This window comes from Megascapheus bottae, chromosome 4 (assembly GCF_031878675.1).
Source record: "Megascapheus bottae isolate mThoBot1 chromosome 4, mThoBot2.hap1, whole genome shotgun sequence".
NCBI classification, from domain to species: Eukaryota; Metazoa; Chordata; class Mammalia; order Rodentia; family Geomyidae; genus Megascapheus; species Megascapheus bottae.
The window spans coordinates 14,857,094-14,884,649 of record NC_143512.1 but is presented as its reverse complement, the minus strand read 5'-3'; the positions used below and the strand labels follow the sequence as shown (position 1 = coordinate 14,884,649).

General features: G+C 39.7%; 1 protein-coding gene across 3 annotated transcripts in view; it reads right to left on the bottom strand.

Moving 5' to 3' along the window:
• The window catches only part of Fam13b (family with sequence similarity 13 member B), a 76,592-nt gene that overhangs the window by 22,165 nt on the left and 26,871 nt on the right, over window positions 1–27,556 (bottom strand). For 2 of the 3 annotated variants that reach the window (XM_090331476.1, XM_090331475.1), the window contains exons 2-12: window positions 26,233–26,399; window positions 23,729–23,920; window positions 23,094–23,306; window positions 20,948–21,125; window positions 20,520–20,661; window positions 17,892–18,046; window positions 11,846–11,978; window positions 8,153–8,217; window positions 5,120–5,168; window positions 4,563–4,710; window positions 587–652 (exon numbers count right to left, since the gene is read on the bottom strand). In XM_090331476.1, coding sequence (XP_090187602.1) covers window positions 587–652; window positions 4,563–4,710; window positions 5,120–5,168; window positions 8,153–8,217; window positions 11,846–11,978; window positions 17,892–18,046; window positions 20,520–20,661; window positions 20,948–21,125; window positions 23,094–23,306; window positions 23,729–23,885 — 1,306 coding nt within the window. In that variant the 5' untranslated portion in view covers window positions 23,886–23,920; window positions 26,233–26,399. The remainder of the gene's footprint in view (window positions 1–586; window positions 653–4,562; window positions 4,711–5,119; window positions 5,169–8,152; window positions 8,218–11,845; window positions 11,979–17,891; window positions 18,047–20,519; window positions 20,662–20,947; window positions 21,126–23,093; window positions 23,307–23,728; window positions 23,921–26,232; window positions 26,400–27,556) is intronic. The other variant, XM_090331477.1, reaches the window with a different exon arrangement.

Genomic DNA, 27,556 nt, shown 5'->3' with positions numbered 1-27,556 from the left:
TCTATGATTTTTAGAATGTAATTTAGTTTTCTTTTTCTTTTCATGTCAATCATAGGGCTTGGACTCTGGGCCTGGGCACTGTCCCTGAGCTCTTCAGCTCAAGGCTACCACCCTACCCCTTAAGTCACAGTTCCACTTTCAGTTTTCTAGTGGTTAACTGGAAATAAGGGTCTCAGGGTCTTTAGTGCCAGGGCTGACTTTGAACCTCTATCTCAGTCTCCTGAGTTGCTAGGGTTTCAGGCATGAGCCACCATGATTGGCTTGTAATTAGCTTTTGAAACAATCTGACAACTAAAACTTGGATACAAAGCGTGCAATTCCACTAGAAAAACAGCAATAAGGTAACTTCAGCCCAACCCTTGTACCTGTGTCCCAGCAAATATAATTGGAAATAAACTTTTTTTTGAGAAATTTCCTATTTTAATTAAAGGAAAAAACTTTTTTTTTAAGATTTTTTTCATCTAGGTATCATTTTTAACCCAAGACAACAGGAGAATTTGGGGACAGCAGGAGAAGGGCTTATAAAAAGAAAACCAAGTGAACCATAAAAAGGCAAGAAATCTAAACTATGGTGAACCATACTTACCCTCCCCATCTCTCTGCAGATGCATTGTTTTGAAATCAATGAGGGGAAAAGTGATAGGGCATGACGCTAATAAAATGGAAAAAAATGGCAAAAAATACTAGAGTGAACACACAGCACAGTCAGAACAAACCATACACATAACACAAAAGCCAAATTTACCAAAGACATTCCCAAGACTAGCTAGGCATTCTGCTCAAAAACTGTTGTTCAAAGACATTTACTAATAACTAAAATATACATTTCCATTTCAGCAAACAAGGCCAAAAAAAAGTAGTGATATTTTTTAAAACACAAACATAAAACAGAAGAAATGGAAACTTGTAACCAGATACATTTGAAGCCTTACAGTAGAATTTCTGACAAGAAAAAAAAATCCCCTTTACAGGGGCTAGGAGTCTACCTAATGGTAGAGATTGCTCAGCATGTATGAGGCCTAAAAGGAACACTTCCTTTTGGTTTATCCTTTGTAAAGATTGCACTATTTGCCAGGAGTTGGTGGCTCATGCCTGTAATCTTAGCGACTTAGGAAGCTGAGATCTGAGGCTCACAGGTCAATGCCAGCCTGGGCAGAAAAGTTCATGAAACTCTCCAATAAACACTTCTCAGAAAAAGCTGAAGTAGCACTGTGTCTCAAATGGTAAAGACCTACACTGGCAAAGAAGAGAGAAAGGAGGGGAGGGGAGAAGAGAGAGGGGAAGAGAGGGGGGAGGGGCAGAGAGGGGGAGAGAGGAAAGGGGAGGAAGGGGGGAGGGAGGGGGAGAGGAAGAGGAAGGGGGAGAGAAAGGGAGGGGGTTGGAGGGAAGGGAGGGGAAGGGAGGGAGGGAGGGAGGGAGGGAGAAAGAAAAGGAGAGAGGGAGAGGGGAAGAGAGGGAGGGAGGGAGGGAGAGAGAGAGAGAGAGGGAGAGGGAGAGGGAGAGGGGGAGAGAGAGAGAGAGAGAGAGAGAGAGGGGGGGGGGGGGATTATACTATTTTATTGAGCAGGAAAGAATTTGAGGGAAAGATAATTAAACGTTAAGACTTTTTAAAAGAGCTGCTTCCAATTCATAACTGATACAGCTTGCTTGCTAACTCCCACTTAAAGAAATAGTGCAGAGGGCCTCAATTCAGAGTCATCCTCACTAGCAGTCACAAACAATTTTTTGTCTCTGATATCAACATATCCAAAGTCTACATATTTCAATGCCTTAAGAATTTTTTTTTTAATTCACAAAATCAACTCAATACTAAGGCAAATTTGAAAGAAACAATAGAGTTTCCTGATGGCCACTCTACCAGACATATACAGTTCAGAGCTGGGAATTTCAGCTATATGCTCCACTGGTTCTCAGAATGTTTCTGACCTCTACTTGGACAAGCAAGCAGAAAGTCTACATGGACTTGTCATGACTTTTGAGTGAGGTGGCAATAGGGCATCTCTGGCATTTAAAGCCAAGAATCAGTGAAAGAGGCTCTCTTTGGGGAGCTTCTAGAAAACTGAAGCTAGAGAAAAAAGTCCCAATCTACTCAGACGTAAAAAGAAGCACATTTCTATGAGTGAAACACAGGATCTGGCCCATACAACTGCAGCTTCTATGGCAAAAGTGCATCAGAATCCCCATAGCTTTCATAAACACCTTCCAAGGATGCTCTGAAAAACCACTATTTTCAATGAACCACTGTTTATTTTCAATGACTACACTTCAGTAAGAAATTAAAGTACTATATTTACTCTTCATTGCCACCAGTATACTAACACATCCTCTAAATTCAAAAGTCTGGAATAATTCAAAACAATGCAAACAAAAGGCAATTCCTGATTTAGTTTAAAACTCATAGCCAGGTGCCTGTGGCTCACGTCTGTAATACTAGCTTCTCAGGAGACTGAGATCTGAGGATCATAGTTCAAAGCCAGCCTGGGCACAAAAGTCTGTGAAACTCTTATCTCCAATTATTAACCATCAGAAAACCAGAAAGTGGCAGCTATGGCTCAAGTGGTAGAGCGCTAGCCTTGAGCTAAAGAGCTCAGGGACAGCACCCTAGCCCAGAGTCCAAGGCTCATAATGGGAGGGGAGGAGTTGCGCTCATAGTATGCCTACTGTGTGGCATCAGAAAGTTCTAAAAACAAAGTGGTAGGGCCAAGAGCATAGCCTAGTGGTAGAGTGCTCGCCTATCATGCACGAAGCCCTTTGTTTGATTTCTTATTACCACATACACAGAAAAACCTGGAGGTGGCACTGTGGCTCATGTAGCAAAAAGTGTCGAAGGACGGTGCTCAAACCCTGAGAGTTTAAGACCCAGGACTGGCAAAAAAAAAGAAAAAACACCAAAGTAGTAGACAGCAATCAAATCTGGCATAGACCAACATTTGGTGGGAGCTTTAAAAAATATCATAGCCAGGAATGTGGCTTAGTGGTAGAGTGCTTGCCTAGCATGCACGAAACCCTGGGTTTGACTCCTCAGTACCACATACACAGAACAAGGCAGAAGTAGTACTCAAGGACAGTGCCCAGACCTGGAGTTCAAACCCCAGAAAAGCCAAAAAAAAAAAAAAAAGGCAGCTTAAATCTTAAAAATAAAGAGATGACATGTGTTATAACTATGATCAGCTAAATGGACTTGCAGTGACCAAAGACACACAGCATTGGCATTTTAATTCCATTTATTACCATAACCATTGCATGTCACCAAATAACATTCTAAAGGTGAAATAATCTATGGATCATGCTCCCAGAGAGCAAACATGTAACTTGATTAAAATTCCTGAGTTGTGTTGTTCTTTTCTTTTCCTGAAAGACTACCAGATTCAAATTTATTTCTTGCTTCCCCTTCAACATTTTACTTTGAAGTTCACAAAAAACACAACATATTGAAAAAACTTTAGTGAACACTAATATAGTGATTGCCTAGATAATCATTAACATTGTTTCCCAAGAATTTCAATATATTTTTCCCCATAAACACTCCTGCTTGCAATTAATTCGCTGAAGTTCAATTCAGTTACAATTTAAGGTTTTCTTAATGCTTGTTAAACTTCATTCCTTTGTGCAAATTTTTGGTATGGAATAATATTTACTTAGGGTTTCCCTTGAAGATATTTAAAAGTATTCTTGATGACAAAAAGTTAGCTAAGGGCCGGGAGTTTGGACTAGTGGTAGAGTGCTTGCCTAGCATGCACGAAGACCCATGTTCGATTCCTCCACACCACATACATAGAAAAAAGCTACAAATGGTGCTATGGCTCAAGTGGTAAGAGTTCTAGCCTTGAGAAAGCCCAAGGATAGCGCTGAGGCCCTGGGTTCAAGCCCAGTTCAAGGACTGGCAAAAAAAAAAAAAAAGTTAGCTAAGTGCCCTTAAATTGGTGAGATCCTCAAGCCCTAACACAATGGATTTCAAAGACTTAGGAGGTAACACCTGATTTAAAAACAAAAGCCTACCCTCAATTCTCTCATTTGTTTACAAAGATGAGGTTTTGATATATGGCCTAGGCTGCTCTAAACTCTTCTTGCCTGCTAAGTGCCATGATTACAGGCATAGGCCACCATGCCCAGCACTAACAGTTACTCAAGGCAGGTTAGCTCCAGTTCCTCATAATCTCATTAGTGTATCAGAGTAAAAAAAGAACTCACTCTTGTCAGCCTAGCTACTCAGGAGAATGAGACCTGGAGGATCAAGGTTTGAAGGCAACCTGGGAAGGAAAGTCTGTGAGATACCATCTCCAATTAACCAGCAAAATGCCAGACTAAAAAGGTGTGATTCAAGTGGTAGACTACCAGGTCTGAACAAGACAGCTGAGCAAGAGTCTGAGGCTCTGAATTCAAACCTCAGTACCAAATGCAAAATAAAAACAAAAACCCCTCACACATCCTGTATGAAGGGGAAATCAGAAGATCAAGACAAATAAGACTGTCCAAAAAAGGGCAGGAGTCCCATTACTTCTTTAGGTAACGTCAGTTACAAATAACACTATCAAGAAAATAATGTGTGTGGGTAAAATTACCTTCCCATTTATCACCATCAGAAACATTCTTCAGATCTAAATGTGGAATTTGGACACATGCTGCTTCCCCTTGAACACCAACACTTTGACCTCCTGGCATTTCTGATTCAGTGTTAGCATTCAAATCACGAATGTTGCTACTAGACTCCTGTATTTTAAAGTAAAAAACACATTTAACAACCATGAAACTTTTCATGTTTCACTTAAAAGTCAGCAAAGCACATACACTTGTGCAGTCAAGGTTTACTTTGCCTATAAAGCCCCTGTGCTCCCACTGCCACCATCCAAATTATTTCATAATATAAACTTGCAGCTTTATAATATATCGTACTGAGAGACAAAGTTTGGATCTTAAATTTAGAACAGTATTTTCATAACCAACAATCTTATAGCCCAAAGCGTAAAATTAAGTTGTTGCTTAGCTACTATACATTTGATAATAATATTCTTATTTAAATCTCCATTAAGCCTATCCAATGCAAGAATTAAGGGTAAATATAACTGATGTATTAACCAAAACAACTTATTCAATAACCAAAAGATAAAAATATTCTTACCAGAATTAAGTGTGACAATTTATCATTTTCGAATAACAAATATTCTTTCCTAAAAACACAAGTAAAATCACATTAAAAATAAAGCCACCCTTCCTATATTCCTCTACTTCCCAATATAATTACCGTTTACAATGAAAGGAGGAAAAAGCTGGGCACATACCGGTTCTTTGGAGCCCTATATCTGAAAATGTGCATAATACTGTAAAGATCCACAGAATAACCCCAGGTTTAGAAAAATGAAGCAACTTTCCCCACTACCCTCTCCACATACAAATCCACCTCTCAAAATAAAAATCTTTATAAAAAGAAAATTAAAATCCACAATAAACAGAAAAAAAAGGATATGTGCATAAGGGAAATTATTTTTAAAAATCTTACTTTTAACCAATAATTTTATTCTCCCCAGTCTGAGACTTTTTATGGTTATTTAAAAAGATAGTCATCTGGGGCTGGGACTGCTGCCTAACGGCAGAGTGCTTACCTAGCATGCACAAAGACCTGAGTTTGATTCCTCGGAACTACATACACAGAAAAAGCCAGAAGTGGTGCTGTGGCTCAAGTGAGAAAGCCCAAGGACGGTGCCCAGGCCTAAGTTCAAGCCCAGAATTGGCCAAAAAAAAAAGGTATTCATCTGCTTGTCTATGCTTTAAATCTATGTTCCATTATAAGATTATAACTAATTGCTTGTCTATGCTTTAAACCTATGTTCCATTATAAGATTATAACTAAAGGTTACGTGTGTGTATGTGTGTGGTGCTGGAGAATTCAACTAGGGTCTTAAACATGCTATGCCAAAAAAAAAAAAAAGCTCTACCACCATACTACATTTCCAGACCCTAAAAGGTCACTACATCTTAAAACCTTCCACCTCAAAACTTAACAGTGGTTTATGGGGTGAAACTCCAGCCTTCAGTATAAAAGCTAGGAATGGGCCAGGAGTTTGGCCTAGTGGTAGAGTGCTTGCCTACTATGCACAAAGACCTGGGTTCAATTCCTTGGTAACACATACAAAGAAAAAAGCTGGAAGTGGTGCTGAGGCTCAAGTGGTAGAGGTCTAGCCTTGAGAAAGTCCAAGGTCAGTGCTCAGGCCCTGAGCTCAAGCCCAAGACTGGGATAGATGGATAGATGGATGGATATAGATAGATAGATAGATAGATAGATAGATAGATAGATAGATAGATAGATAGATAGATACATACATACATACATACATACATACATACATAGATACATAGATACATAGATAGATAGGGATGGCACCTGGGCCCTAAGTTCAAGCCTCAGCACCATCATACACACATACACACATACACACACACACACACACACACACGTTAAAACAAGTTGTCGCTGGACTCAGTGGTTCATGACTGTAATCCTAGCTACTCAGGAGGCTGAGATCTGAGGACAGCAGTTCAACTCCTATCTCCAATAACCACTAGAAAAACACAAGTGGGTCTGTGGCTCCAGGGGTAGGGTGGTAGCCTTAAGCTGAAGACCTTGGCTCAAGTTGGTAGAGCACTAGCCTTGAGGAAAGCCCAAGGACAGTACTCAGGCCCTGAGTTCATGCCCCAGGGCTGGGGGGGATGGGAGGAGAGCTGTCACAATCTACTCATTTGGCCAATCAACAGTTACACAACAGCTTATCAGTATGCTGTTTTTTTAATTTTACACCCCCCTCAAAGATGTCTGTGGCAATTTACAATACACTCAAGTGCTATTTCTAACTAGTCTTAACAGGAGTGAGCACTCAGAAGACCAGCCCTAATTTCAGCATGGCAAATCATCTCACATATACATAAAACTTCCTTATTCTTTCAGAACATGAGAAATAAAATTTCCTCAAAAGCTCATTTTCCTTTGCTTAGGATAGGATGTGTACATTCTATCCTAACAGACTAAAAGCTCTAATCACGTAAATTTGAGAAATATGAGTATTAAACATGCAAAATGTAATTGACCTAGCCAAGGCACTCTTTGGATCTAAAAACAAGTTTGCCAACCTATACAAGTTGAAGAGGAAAGAGCTTTTCCAAAAAGATTTGAGTCCTCACTAAATGGATCCTTATTGTTCTACCAAATCCAGATGTCATCATTCTGGGGATGCCTGTTAATCTTAAATCTTCAGCCCATAGCTCCAAAATTCCCTGGACTGGAAGAGGATCATTCCTGCCTCCTGAAAGGAAGCAAAAGGAACTGCTGTAAGCTGGTAATCTGTGGACCTTCAGAGTATGATGACACGCCAGAAATATGGCTCCAAAGAATGTACTTACCCTCAACAACAGGTTTCCTACTCACAATTAAGAGACAATGAATTTCTTCAAAACACAAGTTTACAGTGGTCATAAGACTATCAGCAAATTAATAATGCTACTGATTATAGCAACTTACATGCTTTCAGAGTATCAAATCATTTTTCCTAAGAAAGTTGTTTCATGGAAACCATTAGAGGAGTCAAGTCCTATCTAGTGACTTAAAATCACTCTAGAGAGCTTCTATCCAAAGAGATTCTTACCTAACAAAAATTTTACATTTGGTTGAAATCTCAGGTCCTGAGACAGGAGGCATTTCCTTCCTATCTTATAGCTGGCCAGGGAGGTAAACAAACAGCAAATGTTTAAGTTTGGGACACACCTTGGATGAATGGAAAGCAGAGAGAAAAATCCTGTGGATACCTAATTAAATACCTTATTCTTTTGGAAATACCTTATTCTTTTTCAGTTGAAAATTTGAATTTACTGATGTATTCATATTATCAATACATTTCAATTTTTCTAAAAATCAAAGTCTTAGGTGTCTCAGGGAAAAGTGTGTTGTTCTCTTTTGAGTATTTTCCAAGTAATGACAAATGTCTGAAGTTGTACAACTCTGACCATTTGTGGCTTTTATACCCAACATTAAAACAGTAAGTTTAAATTTTTAGACTTCTAAAATTATCTTATAATGGATATAATTATCTCAAATTTTCATCCCAAAAATCTGTGAAGAGCTTCCAATTATCAGTGATGTATCAGCAACAAGAAAAATGCTTACCTCTCAAGATAGCCATCTTCACTATCACCATGGTCACTACATGGCTCTAACATTATACCTACAGACTGACAAAAAGAATACAACACCATATTAATAGAGATTATATGAATATCAGGATCTCCATTTCAGAACAGTGGCCAAGTGGGATAACACGTTTATAATTCCAGCTACACAGGAGGTGTAAGAAAGAATATTGTGATCCAAACATAGCCCTGGCAAAAAACATGAACTCTATCTGAAAACAACTACAGCAAAACAAAACAAACAAAAACAAGCTGGGTGTGTGGTTTAAAGAAGTAGAGCACTCACCTACTTAGTAATAAGCACAAGACCCTAAATTCAAGCATAATACTCTCAAAAGCAACCCCTTTTCTACCCCCCCCCCCAAAAAAAGTCTTGAGCTACAATCAAGCGGTTGCTTGCCTACATTGGGCCAAGAACACTGCAGAAACATTCTTCTAATGAAAACATACAAATTTTAAATAGTCTTCTCATCCTGCCTGCCTAAGTAAGCCTGCTTTTTACTTGTCAACCATGAAGAGAATTTCTAGCAGGAAAAAAAATACTCTACTACTAGTAGCTCAACTAGAGCACCTGCTTAGTAAGCTTCAAGTACAAGAAGAAAGAGAGGGGCCGGGAGTTTGGCCTACTGGTTAAAGTGCTTGCCTAGCATGCATGAAGACCCGGGTTCGATTCCTCGGTACCACATACATAGAAAAAAGCCAGAAGTGGTGCTGAGGCTCTGAGGCTCAAGTGGTAGAGCTCTAGCCTTGAGAAAATCCAAGGACAGTGCTCAGGCACTGAGCTCAAGCCCAGGACTGGCAAAAAAAAAAGAAGAAAGAGACTAAAGTCATACAGGGGTTCACAGAAATTGTTTTTCAGATGAGGATCCTTTAAACACACAAGAAAACAACCCCCCTATACCATCTCTTCCAATCATTTTAGTGATACTACCTCATCCCAATTCCTCCATAAATTAAAACAATACCCAATTCTAATACAAATGCCCTAAGCACTACTGAAACTTCATAAATTTGTACTTTTAATAACCCTCTCTAAAAATAAAACTTTTGACTTTTTTTTTTTTTTTTTTTTGGTCAGTCATGAAGCTTCAACTCTGGGCCTGGGCGCTGTCCCTGAGCTCTTTAGCTCAAGGCTACCACACTACCACCATGCCCAACAAACTTTTATTTTTTTTTTGGAGGGGGGAGGCAGTACTCACTTATGAACCACATACTTACTAGGCAAGTATGTACTAAGCATTCTGCTTTTCTTTCTCTCTCTCTCTTTTTTTTGCTTTGATAGTTCAGGGGCTTTGAACTCAGAGCCTGAGCACTGTCCTTGGGCTCTACCACTTGAGCCACACACGTCTGGCTTTTTCTGTGTTTGTGCTACCAGGGAATCGAACCCAGGGCTTCATGCATGCTAGGCAAGCACTCTACCACTAGGCCATATTCCTGGCCTCCAGGAAAGCCAAATAAAGTATGGCCAGTAGTGAGAGTAATTCTAAAATTGAAGGGCTGGTGATGTGGCTCAGTGGTAGAGAACGTGCCTAGCAAATACAGATGCCTGACTTCAAACCCTAGTAACAATTAAAAAAAAAAAAAAATCAAGTTTTGTTACAGGTATATTATGCCTGTAATTCTAGTTGCTTAGGAAACTGAGACCTGGAATATAATAGTTCAAAAGGCTGCCCAGGCAAAAAAATCTCCAAAACTCCATCTCCAAAGAAATAACTAGCAATGAACCAAAACAGACGTGTGGCTCAAATGGAAGAGTACCAGCCATGAGCAAGCAAACAAAACCAGAGATTGCTTAAGCTCTGGTGATACCAGCATAAAAGAAACGCTGATGGGCCGGGAGTTTGGCCTAGTGGTAGAGTGCTTGCCTAGCATGCACGAAGACCTGGGTTCGATTCCTCGGTACCCCACATACAGAGCAAAAAGCCGGAAGTGGTACTGAGGCTCAAGTGGTAGAGCTCTAGCCTTGAGAAAGTCCAAGGACAGTGCTCAAGCCCTGAGCCCAAGCCCATAACTGGCAAAAAAAAAAAAAAAAAAAAAAAGAAACGCTGAGAAGAAAAGAAGCAGAGATAACTAGAATAAAGGGCAAAAGAATTGAAAAAAAATTTTTTTAAAGACTATTTTTTCTCTAAACCATGGCAAAAATAACAGTATAAAAAATGTTTCACGGGGCCAGGAGTTTGGCCTAGTGGTAGAGTGCTTGCCTAACATACAGGAAGACCTGGGTTCGATTCCTCGATACCACATACATAGAAAAAAGCTAGAAGTGGTGCTGTGGCTCAAGTGGTAGAGCGCTAGCCTTGAGAAAGCCCAAGGACAGTGTTCAGGCCCTGAGTTCAAGCCCCAGGAATGGCAAAGAAAAAAAAGCAAAAATCCTACAAAACAAGCACAAGACTGATAATGTCATGGGTTTTTCTAGAATTACAAAAAGACTCTCTAATTATATAAAATCCTATAATTATAAAAAAAAAAAATCCCAACTCCAAAATATAGGTCTTAGCCAGGCACTGGTGGCTCACGCCTGTAATCCTAACTACTTCAGGAAGCCAAGGTCAATTCAAAGCCAGCCCAAGCAGAAAAGTCAGTAAGATCCTTATTTCCAATTAATCACCAGAAAACCAGAAATGGCACTATGGCTCAAATGTGAACTGAGGAGCTCAGGGATAGCACCCAGGCAGAGTTCAAGCCCCATGAATGACAAAATAAAACTAAAATATAGCTCTTTAGCATGAGGAATATGTTAAAATTACTTTGAGAAATAGAAAACACAAGACAAAATAGACATTACCTTTCAAGTAAAAGAAATTTTCAACTACAATGGAAATAAGTCATTTCTGAGTGTACCTCCTTGACCAGGGAGAATCAATACAAACTATCAACAGATTTACTTTCATTGACAGTCTTCCTTCTAGTTATCTCTTTGTAACTGGGACTTCCTTATATCTTTCATTATTTCAGAAAAAACTGGTGACATGTAAGCCACCATGATTGTCACAAATGTACTGTTTCAGCTACTTCCTATGTATACAAGGAGGTATACATGTTATGAAGCTTCAGCTTAGTTTTCTCTTGTTAAATCTGTCTTTTGCTACAGGGGTCAAGCCCAACACTAAGAATTGTAAAGGAAAGAAAAAAAATTCTCTACACTAAATTTCAGAAAAAGTAAGAAATACAGGAAAGCTTTGAATGATAATAAAATCCTGCTAGGCATGGTGGTTCACGCCTGTAATCCTAGCTACTCAGGAGGGTGAGATCTGAGTTTCAAAGCCAGCCTGGGAGCACTAAAGTCGTAGAGAGACTCTTATCTCCAATTAACCACTAGAAAACAGGAAGTGACTAGAAAACAGGAAGTGACATGGTGGCTCCAGGGGTAGGGCGGTGGCCTTGATTTAAAAAGCTCAGGGACAGTCCACAAGGCCAGAGTTCAAAAATAAATAAAATCCAACCACAATACCACCTAACAATCTCAGCTAACATCATAGTATTTTCTTTCCAGTAATTGTTTTAATATTTTTGAAACAAGAAAAAGACTTTTTTTCACTACTCTGGAGGACTTATAAGTGAGACATATATGTCAGCAAAAATACTATTACTTCTGCTATCAAAGGGACACACAAAACAATCAGGAGTTGTGCTTCTAGATGTTTGGCTTTTTTTTTTAAATACTTCTTACCTGGTTATTTTCTTGATCTTCAAATACGAAATCTTGTTGCATAACTTCATTTTCTAAGTTACTGCCAGCCACAGGTTCTGAACAGTCTCTATTACTATCACTGGCATTAATAACATTATCAGTAATATCAACCCTAATAAAGACAATTAGAAAGAAAAAATGAGGCCAAGTGACAAGTATATAATGCCTTTAAATTAAACATCAATAATGATCCAAACACTTGGATTTTTTATTTTACTCTTAACAGTTTTGAGGTAGAGCTCTGCCACATGTCCCACAGCATCACTTCTGGCATTTTTTTCTATGTACGTGGTATTGAGGAATCAAAGCCGGGTCTTCATGCATGCTAGGCAAGCACTCTACCACTAGGCCTAACTCCCAGCCCTGTCACCAAGCTTTTTGCTCTGAGAAAGCACTCTACCTCTAGAATAGCAAGTGATAGTACTAGATACAAGTCTTATGGACTTTCCTGCCCAACTGCCTTCAAACTACAATCCTCAAGATCTTAGCCTCCTGAGTTGCTAGGATAACAAGCATGAGCCACCAGCATTCAGAAACTCTTATTTAAAACAGTCTTGCTATATAACTAATATCCTCTGGCATCAGTGTCCCAAGTGTAAGGATTCTAGACACATGCACTATAATCATAAAAATCCAGTTTGTGTCTGCTTAGATTAGAAAATCTGCCAATTTGGGGCTGGGAGTTTGGCCTAGTGCTTGAGTGCTTGCCTAGCATGCACAAAGACCTAGGTTTCATTCCTCAGTACCACATACGTAGAAAAACGCCAAAAGTGGTGCTGAGGCTCAAGTGGTAGAGCTCTAGTCTTGAGAAAGTCCAAGGACAATGCTCAGGCCCTGAGCTCAAGCCCAGGACTGGCAAAAAAAAAAAAAAAAAAATCTGCCAATTTATTTTTATGTCTACTGGGGATATTTTTAAAGAGATCTTGTAAAAAAAATTTTTATAAGCGGGCCAGGAGCATGGCCTAGTGCTTGCCTAGCATGTACAAAAACCCAGGTTTGATTCTTCAGTATCACATACACAGAAAAAGCCAGAAGTGGCGCTGTGGGCTCAAGTGGTAGTAGGCTAACTTTAGGAATGAATGCCTAAGGACAGAGCTTAGTCCCTGAGTCTAAGCCCCAGGACTGGAAAAAAAAATTTCATAAGCATCTTGAACAGATTAATAGAATATTGTAAAAATGATCATACTGTCAAATACAAAGTACAAATCCAATGCAATACGCATCAAAATCCCAACATCATTCCTCACAGAGTTACAAAAATACCTATGTAGGCAGAAGAGACTCCAGGTAGCAGAAGTAATTCTACGTAAAAACAGCACCACTGGAGGTTTAATACCAGACTTCAAATTATACTACAGTGTCACAGTAACAAAGGAGTTTGGCACTGGCACAAAGAGACCTGAAGACCAATGGCACAGAATAGTAGATCCAGGAATGAGTCACAGACCTGCAATCAACTCCTTTTACAGAGGAGTCAAGAACATATAATGGGACTGGGAATGTGGCTTAGTGCTACAGTGCTTTACTAGCATGCATGAAGGCCTGAGTTTGATTCCTCGATACTACATAAACAGAAAAAGGTAGAAGTGGCACTGTAGCTTAAGTGGTAGAGTGCTAGCCTTGAGCAAAAGAAGCTCAAGGACAGCACTAATGCCCTGAGTTCAAGCCTCAGGTTTAGCAAAAAAAAAAACAAAAAAAAAAAAACAAATTATACTATCTATCTGCAGGAGATTGAAATTGGATCTGTATTTTTCATTCTATATAAAAATCAACTCCAATTAGACAAAAGAGGTCAAAGGGGAAAAAAAAACTTTTAAGTCTACTACAGAAAAATATACGGTAAATCCCAGAAATTACAGGCACAGATAAATTTTTTTTCTGAACAGAACTTCAGATACATAGAGGACAGAATGGAGCAAGAACTGACAAATAAGACTATGTACATTTAAGGAGTTTCTGATCTAGGTGTTAGTGGCTCACACCTAATAAGCCTACATCCTCAGGCAGATAGACCCCAAGGATCTCTATTTGAAAACAGCCTCAGGAATGAAAGAAAAGCAAAGCCCAAGAAACTCTTATCTCCAATTAATTACCAGAAGACCAGAAGTAGTGTTGTGGCTCCAAATGGTAGAGCATCAGCCTTGAAGGCAAAAGCTAAGGGACAGCACCCAGGCCCTGAATTCAAGACCAAAAAACAAAACTGTCTATCAGACTTTCCTGCTTGGCTGGCTTCAAAGCATGACCCTCACACATCCCAGACTACTGATTAGTTAGGATTAGGGGCATGAGCCACAGGTACCCTGAGTAATTTGTGTTCTGAAATTACTTTTCATATAAATTCCTTGAATGACAAGCTCACAGCCTGGCACCAGTGGCTCACATCTATAATCCTAGCTACTCAGCAGGAGATCTGAGGATCAAGGTTCAGAGCCACCCCAGATAGGAAACTTAGAAATTCTTTTCTCCAATTATCCACTAAAAACCTGCTGTAGCTGTAGCTAAACTGGTAGAGCACCAGCCTTGAGTAAAAAAGCTAAGAGAGGCCGGGAGTTTGGCTTAGTGGTAGAGTGCTTGCCTAACATGCACGAAGACCTGGGTTCAATTCCTTGGTACCACATATACATAGAAAAAGCCAGAAATGGTGCTGAGGTTCAAGTGGTAGAGCTCTAGCCTTAAGAAAGCCCAAGGACAGTGCTCAGGCCCTGAGTTCAAGGCCCAGGATTGGCAAACTCACTGCTTTAGGAACAAAACCTGGCTATGCTGAACTTAATATTTTATGAATGAGAATGATATTTTCAATGTTAGTTAAGAGTACACAGGTCAAGAGTTTGGACTATTAGTAGAATGCTTGCCTAGCATGAAGACCTGGGTTTGATTCCTTGGTACCACATACATAGAAAAACCTGGAAGTGGGCCGGGAATTTGGCCTAGTGGTTAAAGTGCTTGCCTAGCATGCATGAAGACCCGGGTTCGATTCCTTGGAACCACATATATAGAAAAAGCCAGAAGTGGTGCTGAGGCTCAAGTCGTAGAGTTCTAGCCTTGAGAAAGTCCAAGGACAGTGCTCAAGCCCAGGACTGGCAAAAAAAAAAAAAAAAAAAGAAAAACCTGGAAGTGGTGCTGTGGCTCAACTGATAGAGCTCTAGACTTGAGAAAGGTTAAGGACAGTGCTCAGGCCTTGAGTTTAAGCACAAGGACTGGCAAAAAATAAAATTAAAAATAATAAGCACCACTCAGTGACGCAAGCAGTCAGGAGCCTGGCCCCTCCCATCTAGAGTAGGAATTCCCAGATACTCCAGGCAAGCAGGTCGTGTCTCAGGACACCATTAGCTAGCGGTTGCATTCAGGGACGTCCCTATTTGCTGACATGGTGGCCACCACTCCATCTGTATTTAGCGAGCACATTTTCTAAAATGTTAGAAAAAAAGTTAGACCTGCACCAAGAGTCTGGTCTCCAGAGTCTATTCCTGGGATTATCTGTGGGCTCCGTCGCCATCTTACCCCCCTCCTAGACATCCGAGAAGGACCCCAACAAAATGTTATGTTGATTTTCAATGAATAGATTATTCTCAGCTTAAATAACATTTATGGGGACCGGGAGTTTTGCCAAGTGGTTAGAGTGCTTGCTTAGCATGTACAAAGACCTGGGTTTGATTTCTTGGTACTCCATACATAGAAAAAAAGCTGGAAGTGGTGCTTGGCTCAACTGGTAGAGCTCTAGCCCTGAGGAAAGCTCAAGGATAGTGTTCAAGCCCTGAGTTCAGCTCCCAAAAAAAAGGAAAGAAATCAAATAACATTTATGCTGATAAATCTTTTTTTGTTGTTTTAGAAATAGTTGAGGGTTTTTTGATGTTGGTTGTTTTTTTTTTTGGGGGGGGGGCACTGTTCCTGAGCTTCTTTTGCTCAAGGCTAGCACTCATCACTCCACAGCACTACTTCTGGCTTTCTCACTTTATGTGGTACCAAGGAATCAAACCCATGGCTTCATGCATGCTAGGCAATTACTCCCACTAAGCCACATTGCCAGCCCTATGGTGATAGCAGTGGCAGCTCAGGCCTGTACTGGTGACTCACATTTATAATCCCAATTACCTGGGAAGCAGAGATCAAGAGAATCAAAATTTGAGCTCAAGTGAGTACAAAGGTTTTTTTTTTTTGGCTAGGCATGGGGCTTGAACTCTGGGCCTGGGCGCTGTCCCTGAGCTCTGCAGCACAAGGTTACCACCCTATCTCTGAGCCTCAACCCCACTTCCTGTTTTCTAGTGATTAATTGGAGATAAGAATTGCATGGTAGTGCCCGGGCTGGCTGGGAACCAAGATCCTCAGACCTCAGCCTCCTGAGTAGCTAGGATTACAGGCTTGAGCCACCAAGCCTGGCCATAAGACTCTATTCTTAATAAACGGGGCAGTATAGTATTCACATTGGAATCCACAACTGGATCCAGCAAAAACACAAGACACTATCTGAAAAATAGCCTAGAAAAATGGCTCAAGCAGTAGATGGCTGGCAAAATGAGCACATGGCCCTTTTAGTCATAACTCCCTGTCAAAAACAGAAAATAAAAGAAGTACTTCCCAACATATCATATTTAAAGAAAGTCTTTTGGAATTTCCTTTGCGGGAAGAATACTAAGAAGAAAAAATGTGTAACATGTACAGGAAAGTGTAGCCATCAGTCTTGCGGCATTTTCTTTTGTTAGTACTGGGCCTTAAAGTCAGTCCTAGCATTGTCTCTATGTTTGTATACTCAATGTTTGTAAACTACCACTTGAGCCACAGCAATATTTCCTGTTTTTTGGTAATTAGAGAGAAGAGTCTTACATACTCTCCTACCCAAGCTGGCTTTGAACACTGATCCTCAGACTCCTGGATAGCTAGGATTATTGGTGTGAGCCACCAGTATATAGCTGCCATAAGTCTTTTTCTAGTAGTTTCATAAAAACAAAGTTAAATATTTAGAGACTTAGCCAGTAAAATACCAAAAAGAAAAATGAAACTTTCCCTAAAGAGTTAATGTCAACTAGGATCATCTCCTGATGTTTTGTTGCAATAATCTCTTGCTGGTATTTTATTTTTGCCAGTCATGGAGCTTGAACTCTAGGCCTGGATACTGTTCCTGAAAGGCTACCACTCTTGACATTTGAGCCACAGGGCCACTTCCAGCTTTCTGGTGGTTAACTGGAAATAAGAATCTCACTGACTTTAGTGCCCAGGCTGACTCTGAATCTCAATCCTCACATCTCAGCTTCCTGAATAACCAGGATTATACGTGTGAGCCACCGCACCCAGCTATCTTTCTTGTATTTCAAATGTCAGTAATTAGCTACTATTTTTATGGGCATGTACATACTGGTCTTGGGACTTAAAACTCTGGGCCTAGGTGCTGTCCCTGAAGGTTTTTTTTTTTTTTGGTTTCTTTTGTTTTTGCTCAAGGTTAGCCCTCTACCACTTGAGTCTTAGCTCCACTTCCAGATTTTTGGTGGTTAACAGGTAAGTTTCATGGACTTTTCTGCACAGGCTGGCTTTGAACCATAATCCTCAGATCTCAACCTGCTGAGTAGCTAAAATTGTGGATGTGAGCCACCGGTACACTAGATTGCATGTGTGGGTGCATATATACATGTACCTGTACTAGGGCTTTGTCAGGGCCTAAGCTGAATCATAGCTTTTTTGCTCAAGCCTAATGCTCTATCACTTAAACCACATGCAGCTCTACTTCTGGCTCTTCGGTGTTTAAACTGCATAAACCTTTGTGCCTGAGCTAGTATCTATGATCCTCAGATCTTATCCGCTATCACCTCAGTGGCCAAGAGCCACTGGCACCTGGGCTGGATATTCCAATATTTAAAGGTAGGCAAAAATGATAATTCAACATTCTTTATCATGGTTGCTGCTTTAAATCTTTTTCTTGCTCTTTTTCAAAATATCAATTCTCCACATAGTTATAATTTGTTTTGTGTTAAGACACTCTACATCTTAAAATGACATGTTCTACCTCTAAAGTTCATCCAGCCCAAATATTTACCTTGTTGATGGTGTAAGACTACTTGCTTCCAGGATATTTTCACTCATCCTTAGTTGTACCACTTCTGGCATTTCATTTGATTTTTCAACACCTTCTTCTGGAAGTTCTTCTATATGTTCCAGCTTTTCATCTTCTTCCTCAGAAAGTTCATTAACCTATATAAATAAAAGGAAACTCAGAATTAACATATAAAACTTAATGTCTCTAAAATAGACATTCTAAGAAAACTGCAAACACAACTCGTTTTTATTTCCTCATTTCCTAAGATCAATACCTCACATAAAGAGACTGCCAACTTTTTTCGTTTGTACTGATACTAGGGCTTAAACTCATGGCCCAGGCACTGTCCTTAGCTCTTTTGCTCAAGGTTGATACTCTAGCACCTCAGCCCATTTCCACTTCCAGCTTTTTGATGGTTGAGATAAGAATCTCCTAGATTTTCCTGCCCAGGCTGGTGTTGAACCTCTATCCTAAGGTATCAGCCTCTTGGATCCTAGCTAGGATTATACACATAAGCTGCCAGGACCAGACCTGGTCAACTTTTTTTTAATCAACATTAAATTATAGCCGGGAGCATGGCCTAGTGGTAGACTGCTTGCCTAACATGCACAAAGCCCTGGGTTTGAGTCCATATACACAGAAAAAGCCAGAAGTGGTGTTGTAGCTCAAGTGGTAGAAATGCTAGCCCTGAAAAAGCCCAAGGACAGTGCCCCAAGTTCAAGCCCCAGGACTTGCAAAACAAACAAACAAAAAACATTAAATTGTAAGACTGGGGATGTACCTGAGTGGCAGAACTAGCATGCAAAAAGCCCTGAATTCAGCAGAACATCAAAGAAACACCTTTTTTTTTTTTTTTTTTTTTTGCCAGTCCTGGGCTTTAGCTCAGGGCCTGAGTTGTCCTTGGACTTTCCTCAAGGCTAGAGCTCTACCACTTGAGCCTCAGCACCACTTCTGGCTTTTTCAATGTATGTGGTACTAAGGAATCGAACCCAGGTCTTTGTGCATGCTAGGCAAACACTCAACCACTAGGCCAAATTCCTGGCCCAGAAACACTATTTTTTAAAAAATGAAAATAAAAACTATAAATTATACGCCAAACAAAAATTCTAAAGCAGAAACTAATGATTGCATTAGTTCCATTCAGCAGCAGGAATATAAGTCAGACTTCACATGAAAACCAGTGGGTTGGACCAAGAGCGTGACCTAGTAGTAGAGTGCCTGCCACAAAGCCCTTGACATTGTCCCACATGCCTAGTGCTTCACCATTTCAGCCACTTCTCCACTTCCAGCTCTTTGTTAGTTAACTGGAAACGAGTCTCCAGGATTTGTCCAAGCCTTTATTCTCAGCCTTCTGTGTGTGTGGGGGGGAGGGGGGGGTTAATGGGGCTTGAACTCGGCCTGTGCACTGTTCCTGAGCTCTTCAGCTGACCTGCCCCAGGGCCTGGGCATTGTCCCTGAGCTCTTCAGCTCAAGGCCTATCCTTGAGCCAAGCCCCACTTCCCATTTTCTAGGGGTAAACTGGAGATAAAAGTCTCAGGTTCTTTTGTGCCGGCTGGCTTTGAACCTTGATCCTAGGATCTCAGCCTCCTGAGTAGCTAGCCTTACAGGCGGTAAGCCACCATGCCCAGCTTTGTTGTTGTTGTTTGTTTGTTTTTTAAGAAATCAGTTTCTGGAATGGTTAACAATGTTCAAGATGTACTCACTACCTTACGAATATTAAGTGTAACCCTTTATATATCACCCTTATAATACAATTTAAAAGAAAAAAAGAAATCTGTTTCTGCCAGATGATGGTATCTTACTCTTATAATCCTAGCTATTTGGTAGGCTAAAATCTGAGGACAGCAGGTCAAAGCCAGCCTGGGCAGGAAAGACTGTTGAGACTCTTCTCCCCTATTAAACATCAAAAGTCAGAAGTGGAGCTGTGGCTCAAATGATAGAGCACTAGCTCTTGAGCACAAAAGATCAGGGACAGTGCCCACGCCCTGAATTCAAATTCCAGGACTGGCATACCCCCCTTCCCCCAAAATATGTTTACTTTAAATTTACTTATCTCTAATTAACCAGCAAAAAGCCAGTCTTAAACGATAAAGCTAAGTGTGTAACATCAATTTTCCTCTACCTTCTTACCTTTTACCTGTATTCTTCTATATTAGAATAATATCTTTGAAAACATCATACTTTTCTTACAAAATCAACAATGCCTATATGAACAGAGGTGGAAAAAAGTATAGACTGACTTAAGTACCTTTTACATAGCTAATATGCTCTATGTTCTAGATTCAAGCCCCAGCACAAAAAATAAAATAAGCTGAGCACCAGCAGCTCGTGCTTATAAACCATCTACTCCGGAAGTTGAAATCTGAGGATCATAGTTCAAATTCTGAGATTCATCTCCAATTAACTACCAGAAAAGCGGAAGTGGTACTATGGCTCTAAAAATCAGAGCCCCAGCCTTTAGCTAAAAAAGCTCAGCAGTGCCAGGCTCTGCATTCAAGTACCATGACCAAAAACAGGCGAATCACCTGCAGTTCAATACATAAATTCTGCAGAAGTGTAGCAAGCCCATAAAGTAGATTCTTGAAATACAAAATCTATCTCCAAATAAAGAGTTTAAGATAGTCTTACCTGTTCAGTAATTGAACTCAAATCATTTGATAAAAAATCTTCCTCTTCACTCTCAAAAAACTCATAGTAGTTTTCCAGAAGTCCCGCCATTATCCTGCTTACAATTTCCAGCTCTTTCATATCTTCCACATCTGTGTAAATGCTAAGAATAAAAATCCAATTGGATTGAGTCCTTAAGTAACAGGTAAGTTAGAAGAGAACCAATGAGTCACATTATGAAACTGAGCAATTTATGTCATCATGCTAAGCCTCAGTTTTCCATCTGTAAAGCCTACCTAATTTGTGCCCTATTCACAGCAATGCTATGAAGATTAAATCAGATCTACTATTTAAAAAAATGATTCATAATAATCACTTGGAAGACATTACGATTCTACTTCACAAATCTCATTTCTAAAAATGGAGCAAAAATTTATTAAACAACTTACTGAAAGACATCTGGACCAAAGACAGCAGCCAAAGAATTTGCAGACCAAATTTCTTCATGATGTGAGGCTACATTAGCTAAAAATCTACACAGAAACTTTAATAAACTATAATTAACAGGTGGAAGCTGTTGCAAGAGGAACCTCAGCTTTCTTCCAAATTCATCTTCATTATTATAATCTATAAAACATAATTAAAGGTTTTCTTAATGAAGTAAAAAGTAAAGCTCAGATATTTTGCCAGGTTCACATTACTCCACCCACATCACTTCTTTATTATGCCTATTCAAAATCTCTCCACTTCCTCTACTAGAAGCTAAATGCCTTAGGACTTTGCATTTCACTCATTAACGTGGGAGAAGAGTTGGGAAAGGGGAGGTAGAAAAAAGGAATTCAAGTTTGTCAATTGCTGGAGGATGTTTTCTTCATCTATTACTCATTGACATCAATTTTCTAGTTTCCCTTTTTAATTCTCTTCGTAGTGTCTCCTGCATGACTAAACCTGTGTTTCTAACCTAATATCAACTGCAAGTTAAAATACACTAACACTGTCAATCAACATCAACTACTAGGCAAAATAGCAATTTGAAAAATTAGTAATAAATAATATGTTCACTACGGTTATTCACTAATACCATTTCACTAATATTTTTCACTTAAGGAATGGGAAAGGACCGGGAGCATGGCCTAGTGGTAGCGTGCCTGCCTAGAATACACAGAGAAAGCCAGAAGTGGTGCTGTGGCTCAAGTGGCAGAGTGCTAGCCTTGAGCAAAAAAAAAAAAAAAAAAAAAAAGAGAAACTGTCTAAGGACAGTGCCCAGGCCCTGAGTTCAAAAGCCCCAAGACTGGCAAAAAAAAAAAAAAGAAGAATGGGAAAACAAGGACTTTATTCTTCCCCCAGACATTAGGAAAAGAGCTATTAATTTCAGCAATAGTAGAACTAAATTAAATATGATCTTTTATTTCTCATTTGGTTTTCTTCTCTAACCTTGTGCTGGTTTCTTTCTTAACAAGCAAATTTTATCACTTAAGCTAGGCAGGTCTTGTGTTTATTATTAACAGAAACTAAGCCTACATTAACTTAATTGATGATGAAAAGGTAATTTCCTATAGGTACACTCAAAATGAATTTATTGCTTCAGTATTGAGTACCAACCATATTTTATTCTACAATTTTCTTCAGGTTCTTAAATTTAAGTAAAGGAGGGGCTGGAAGTGCAGCCTAGTGGTAGAGTACTTGCCTAGCATGCACAAAGCCCTGAGTTCAATTTATTGGTACCACCTACACACAAAAAGCCAGCAGTGGAGCTGTGGCTGAAGTAGGAGAGTACTAGCATTGAGAAAGCTCAGACAGTGCCCAGGCCCTGAGTTCAAGCCTCAGGACTGGCAAAAAAAAAATATATATATATATGTGTGTGTGTGTGTGTTTATATATAAAGGAAAGGGCTTTATTTTTAGTGATGGTGTTCAAGTTTGAACTAAATTAAGTTTGCACTATTACCGGGCAGACATGCTAACACTTGGAACTCTTAAGTAAACTCTTAAGGAAAACCCTTGGTAAAAGGTTATTATCATGATATAGGCCACTTCTGCAAACACAAGTCTCAAACTGGGCATAGTTTTTCAAACCTATAATCTAAACTACATGAAATTAAGGTTCGAAGCCAATGCAGGCAAAAAAAAGTTTGAGATTCCATCTTGACCAATGGCTAGGTGTGGTGGGTGGTATGCGCCTGGCACCCCAAAAATGTGGTGACCTACAAATAGCAAGACCACAATCCAGGTCAGCTCAGAAATAAAGTAAGACCCTGTCCCCAAAACAACCAACACAGCTGGGAACATTACTGACTCATGCCTGTAATCCTAGCTAATCAGGAGGCTGAGATTGGAGGATCAAGGTTCAAAGTCAGCTCTGGCACAAAAGTCCATGAGACTTACCTCCAACTAACCCACCAGAAAAAAAAAAGTAAACACTGCCATTCCAGTAACTGCATCATACAGCCTCTAACAGAAAATGAAAAACTAAGAAATTATTCTTTGAAATACTATACTTACTGACTGCATATCAAGATTTCGAAAAGGAATTTCTAAAAGGACTCTAAAATTAAAATAAATGACTGACTCATTGATAGGAATCAAAGCAAGTTACCTTGAGAAAGCTGCATTAAGTGAATATGCAAACTGCCAGGAATAACAGGTTCAGGAAGTTCCTGAAGGAAAAACCTAAGAAGACTAATAGCTGAGGGAACATCTGCTTCCTTAACCAAATCCACTTCTTCTCCACTGTCGTATCTCTGCCGAAGCCACTCCACTGTCTCAGCATTTCCATTGACTTGAAAAAGTCCTCGTTGCTCCAGACCGCCTACATTAGTTCAAGGGAAATATTAAACTGCAACTTCAACTACTTTATCAAATATATTCATTCTCAAATCAACTTAAAATAGCCATACTTTTGGAAGCCTTTTTGGACTCCCCAGATTTGGCTAAAAGCCTTCAAAAGTCAGTCATCTAGAAACATACTGTCTCTGAGGGATATTGTATTTTATCCCACCCTTCATATCCATTAAAAATATCCTATCACCCCCACTAAAAATGTTCTAGGCTAGGCAACTGTCATTTCTAGGCACACGAATTTAAATAAAAAAACATATTAAAGCTTTAAAAAGAATCCTATTGTTTTTCATGTTTTCCACTTTTCACATTAAAAAAAATTAAATCCAAGATCAAGGGTTAAGCTGTGTTTATTAAAACAAAAGCTAGCCCTCAAAGTAAGGAAATGTATACCATGTTCCTCAATATAGTCCACAACGTGGCGGACTATGAATGGAACCTCATTGTCTGGATGTCCTCCCTGCTGCAGCTCATCAAGTGGAATTCCAAATATTTTGTTAGCAAGAACGGAGTTGCAGTTACTCAAGGAAGGGGAGGAGCTCTTCCTCATATCTTTTTTGCAGCCAGAAATCAAAGCTGTCTTTTCTGCCAAATGAAAGACAAAAAAACAAAAAACAAAACAAAACAAAACAAAAAAAAGACTATAATGATTAACAGGTGGCAATATGGACTAAATACATTAAAGAAAAATGCTTTAACCTGAATGTGTTCTCATCTATTTTATGTCCCAGTTATTGCATTATTTTACAAATAAAGCTCAATACAATTATCTAAGTATTTTCTCAACTGTTATCAGTTCTGAATGCTCTTGTTAAGCATTTACACATTTAACAATGGCAAAACTGATCATTCAAAAATTAGCAAATGACAGTAACTGATGTCTCAAAGCAAATTCAAGGGTAAATGTTGGCCCACAATGTTTATTAATTTATTTAATGACACAGGTAAAAAGACTAATCCAGTGTTAGACTCTTAATATATGAGCCATATCTAAACTCTCAATACACAAATAATCCAAACAGAAAATCTCTTTTTATAGAGATAGGTTAATAAACGTTGTTAATAGTCAATTTTTTTGAGACATGATCTTAATATATAGCTGGTATGTACCATCCCCCTTAAATTTTTTTTTCTTCTGAGTAATTTTGAAACCCTATATTGATCAAAGGACTTCTTCACTAAAAGTTGAGATTTATATAGTCAGATCAACGATATGTCTGAATAACAGAGTAAGACACTATCTTGAAATACATACATACACAAAAAAGTTCTAGGAAAAAAATTGTAAGCTGAGCACAGTGGCTCACGCCTATAATCCTATTCAAGAGGCTGCGATCTGAAGATAATAGTTCAAAGCCAGCCCCAGCACTAAAGTCAGTGAGACTCTTATCTCCAATTAACCACTAGAAAATAGGAAGTGGGGCCATCACCTCAAGGAGTAGGGCCCTAGCCTTGGGCTGAAGAGCTCAGGGGCAATGCCCAGGCCCAAGGGTAAGGTAGTAGTCTAAGCCAGAATTCAATTCCCCTGATCACATAAAAAAAAAAGAAAAGAAAAACCAAGCTGGGAGGGATGGCTGAAGCCTGTAATCCTAGCTACCAGGAGGCTGAGATCTGAGGATCAAGGTTTAAAGCCAGCCCAGGTTCTAAAGAGACTCATCTCCAAATAACCACTAGAAAACAGGAATCCGGGCCATGAGTCAGGGGATAGGGCAGTAGCCTAGGGCTGAAGAGCTCAGGGACAACACCCAAGCCCTGGGGTCGGGTAGTAGCCTTGAGATATAGCTCTCAGGGACAGAGCCTAGGCCCCATAGTTCAAGTCCCATGATCCCATCCTCTCCCCACCCCAAAAAAAATGAAAAAAAAAAAAAAAGCATTATTTGTATTAACTTTATGAGAACTGGGATCAATTAAAGAGCCCTCATAATGGTGTGCGCCTGTAATCTCAAGTATTCGAGGTGAACTAGAAAGACACAAGAAGAAACTAACAAGCTGGGTGATAAACTAGACAATAGAGCAGACATGGTATGAGCCTGTAATCCCAGTTGCTGAAATGCATAGATTAAGTAGATCATAGGCTAAGGCTGGCGTGGGCAAAAAAAAATGAATGTCCATCTGAAAAAATCCAAAAGCAGAAAGGGCTGGGAACATAGCTTAAGTGGTAAGCCATGTGCCTACTAAATGCAAGGCTCATACAATTTAAAAAAAAAAAAAAAAGCTGTGGAAGAAACAGGACATCATCTGATATTAGTCACCTGAGATATTAGAAAACAATCCCATGAAAACCACATTCTATAAAAATCTAGTACTATGCATTTTTATTTATTTATATATTTTGGCTGGTTGGTGGTGGGTCTTGAACTCTGGGCCTAGGCACTGTCCCTGAGGTCTTCAGCGCAAGGCTAGCCCTCTACCACTTGAGCCACAGTGTCATTTTCAGATAGCTTTGAACTGCAATCCTCAGGTCTCAGCCTCCTGAGTAGCTAGGATTACAGGTGTGAGCCACCAGTACCTGGCTGTATTTTTTTTTTAAAGAAAAACTGGTAAGATAACTAAATATAGATCACAAAGATTAATTACTCAAGATTCAAGAGTTAAAAAAAAATAAGCTCACTAATCAATTATATACCCCTTGGATCAAGAATATGTGTCACATGACCAGGAAACAATCCATTTTACAATAACATTAGAAATTAAGAACATGCCATAAATTTACAGTCTTCAACTAGTAACATCTTTATATAACACATGTAGTGCCAGCTAGTAACTACAAAACCTCAAAGTTCATAATCAAGTTGCAGCCAGTATAATTGATAGTAAAAACCAAGGAGAGAAAAAAATAGTAGCTATAAGGGAAACCCCCCAAAAAAATCTGTGCATTTACCCTTTTGAAAACTTACCTCTGAGTACTTAAACACCTAAGTTTAAAAAATGTCTTCTGCACCAGCTACCCTCACTGAGCAAACATTTTTTTGTCATTTATGGTTGTTTGAGATTATGGCAGAAGATCAGCCTGTAGTTCCTCATTGAAGAAATGCAGAACTCGATCAGCACTTCAGCAGTTAATCTAGAAGGGAAAAAAAATCATTTTCATTCCCGTAGTATCTTTTTCTTGTGTCCATCTTGGAGCTTAAATTCAGGGCCTGGACACTATCCTTAGCTAGCGCTCTATCATTTGAGCCACAGCTCCACTTTCCACTCCAGCTCTTTTGGTAATTAACTGGAAACTCATGGACATTTCTGACAGGCAGGCTTCAAACCACAATCCTCAGATTTCAGCCTCCTGAGTAGACAGCATTACAGCCACCAGTGCCTGGCTTCCCATAGTGTTTTTTTTTTCTTTTTTGTTTTTTTAAATGCCGATCATGGGGCTTGAACTCAGGGGCTGCAAATGTCCTTAAGCTTCCTTTATTTGTTTAATGCCAACACTGTACCACTTGAGCTACAGCTCCACTTCTGGTTTTTTACTGGAGATAAAGTCTCACAGACTTTCCTGGCTGGCTGGCTTCAAACTGCAATCCTTAGAGTTAGAGCTCAACCTCCCGAGTAGCTAGAATAACAGGTGTGACCCACTCACCAGCACCCAGGTCCACCTTTTTTTTTGGCCAGTCCTGAGGCTTGAACACTTTTGCTCAAGGCTAGTGCTCTGCTATTTGAGCCACAGTGCCACTTTTGACCTTTTCTGTGTATGTGGTACGGAGGAATCAAATCCAGGGCTTCGTGCATGCTAGGCAAACTATCACTAGGCTAAGCTCCCAGCCCCACAGTTCTTTTAATTGTGCATTAAGACTAAAATAAGCAGAGTAAATATATATGAAACAAGAACATCCATTTAAGAGATTATCTATTCTGAAAGGACTTCTGCCTGTTAAAATCTGTCACTGGCAAATTCTTGGCAAAGTTTCAAATTAGCCAAGCTCCAGTGACTCAGGCCTGCAATCCTCTAGCTACTACTTCAAAGGCTGAGATCTGAGATCGCAGTTCAAAGCCAGCCCAGACACAAAAGTCTGTGAGACTCATCTCCAATTAACCTCTAGGAAAAAACGGAAGTGGCACTGTGTAGAAAAACGGAAGTGGCACTGTAGCTCAAGGGGCAGGGTGGTAACCTTGAGCTGAAGAGCTCAGGGACAATGCCCAGGCCCAAAGTTCAAGTCCCACACCAACAAAAAAAAAAACAAAAAACAAAAAACAAAGTCAGCCCAGAGTTAATCTCCAATCAACCCA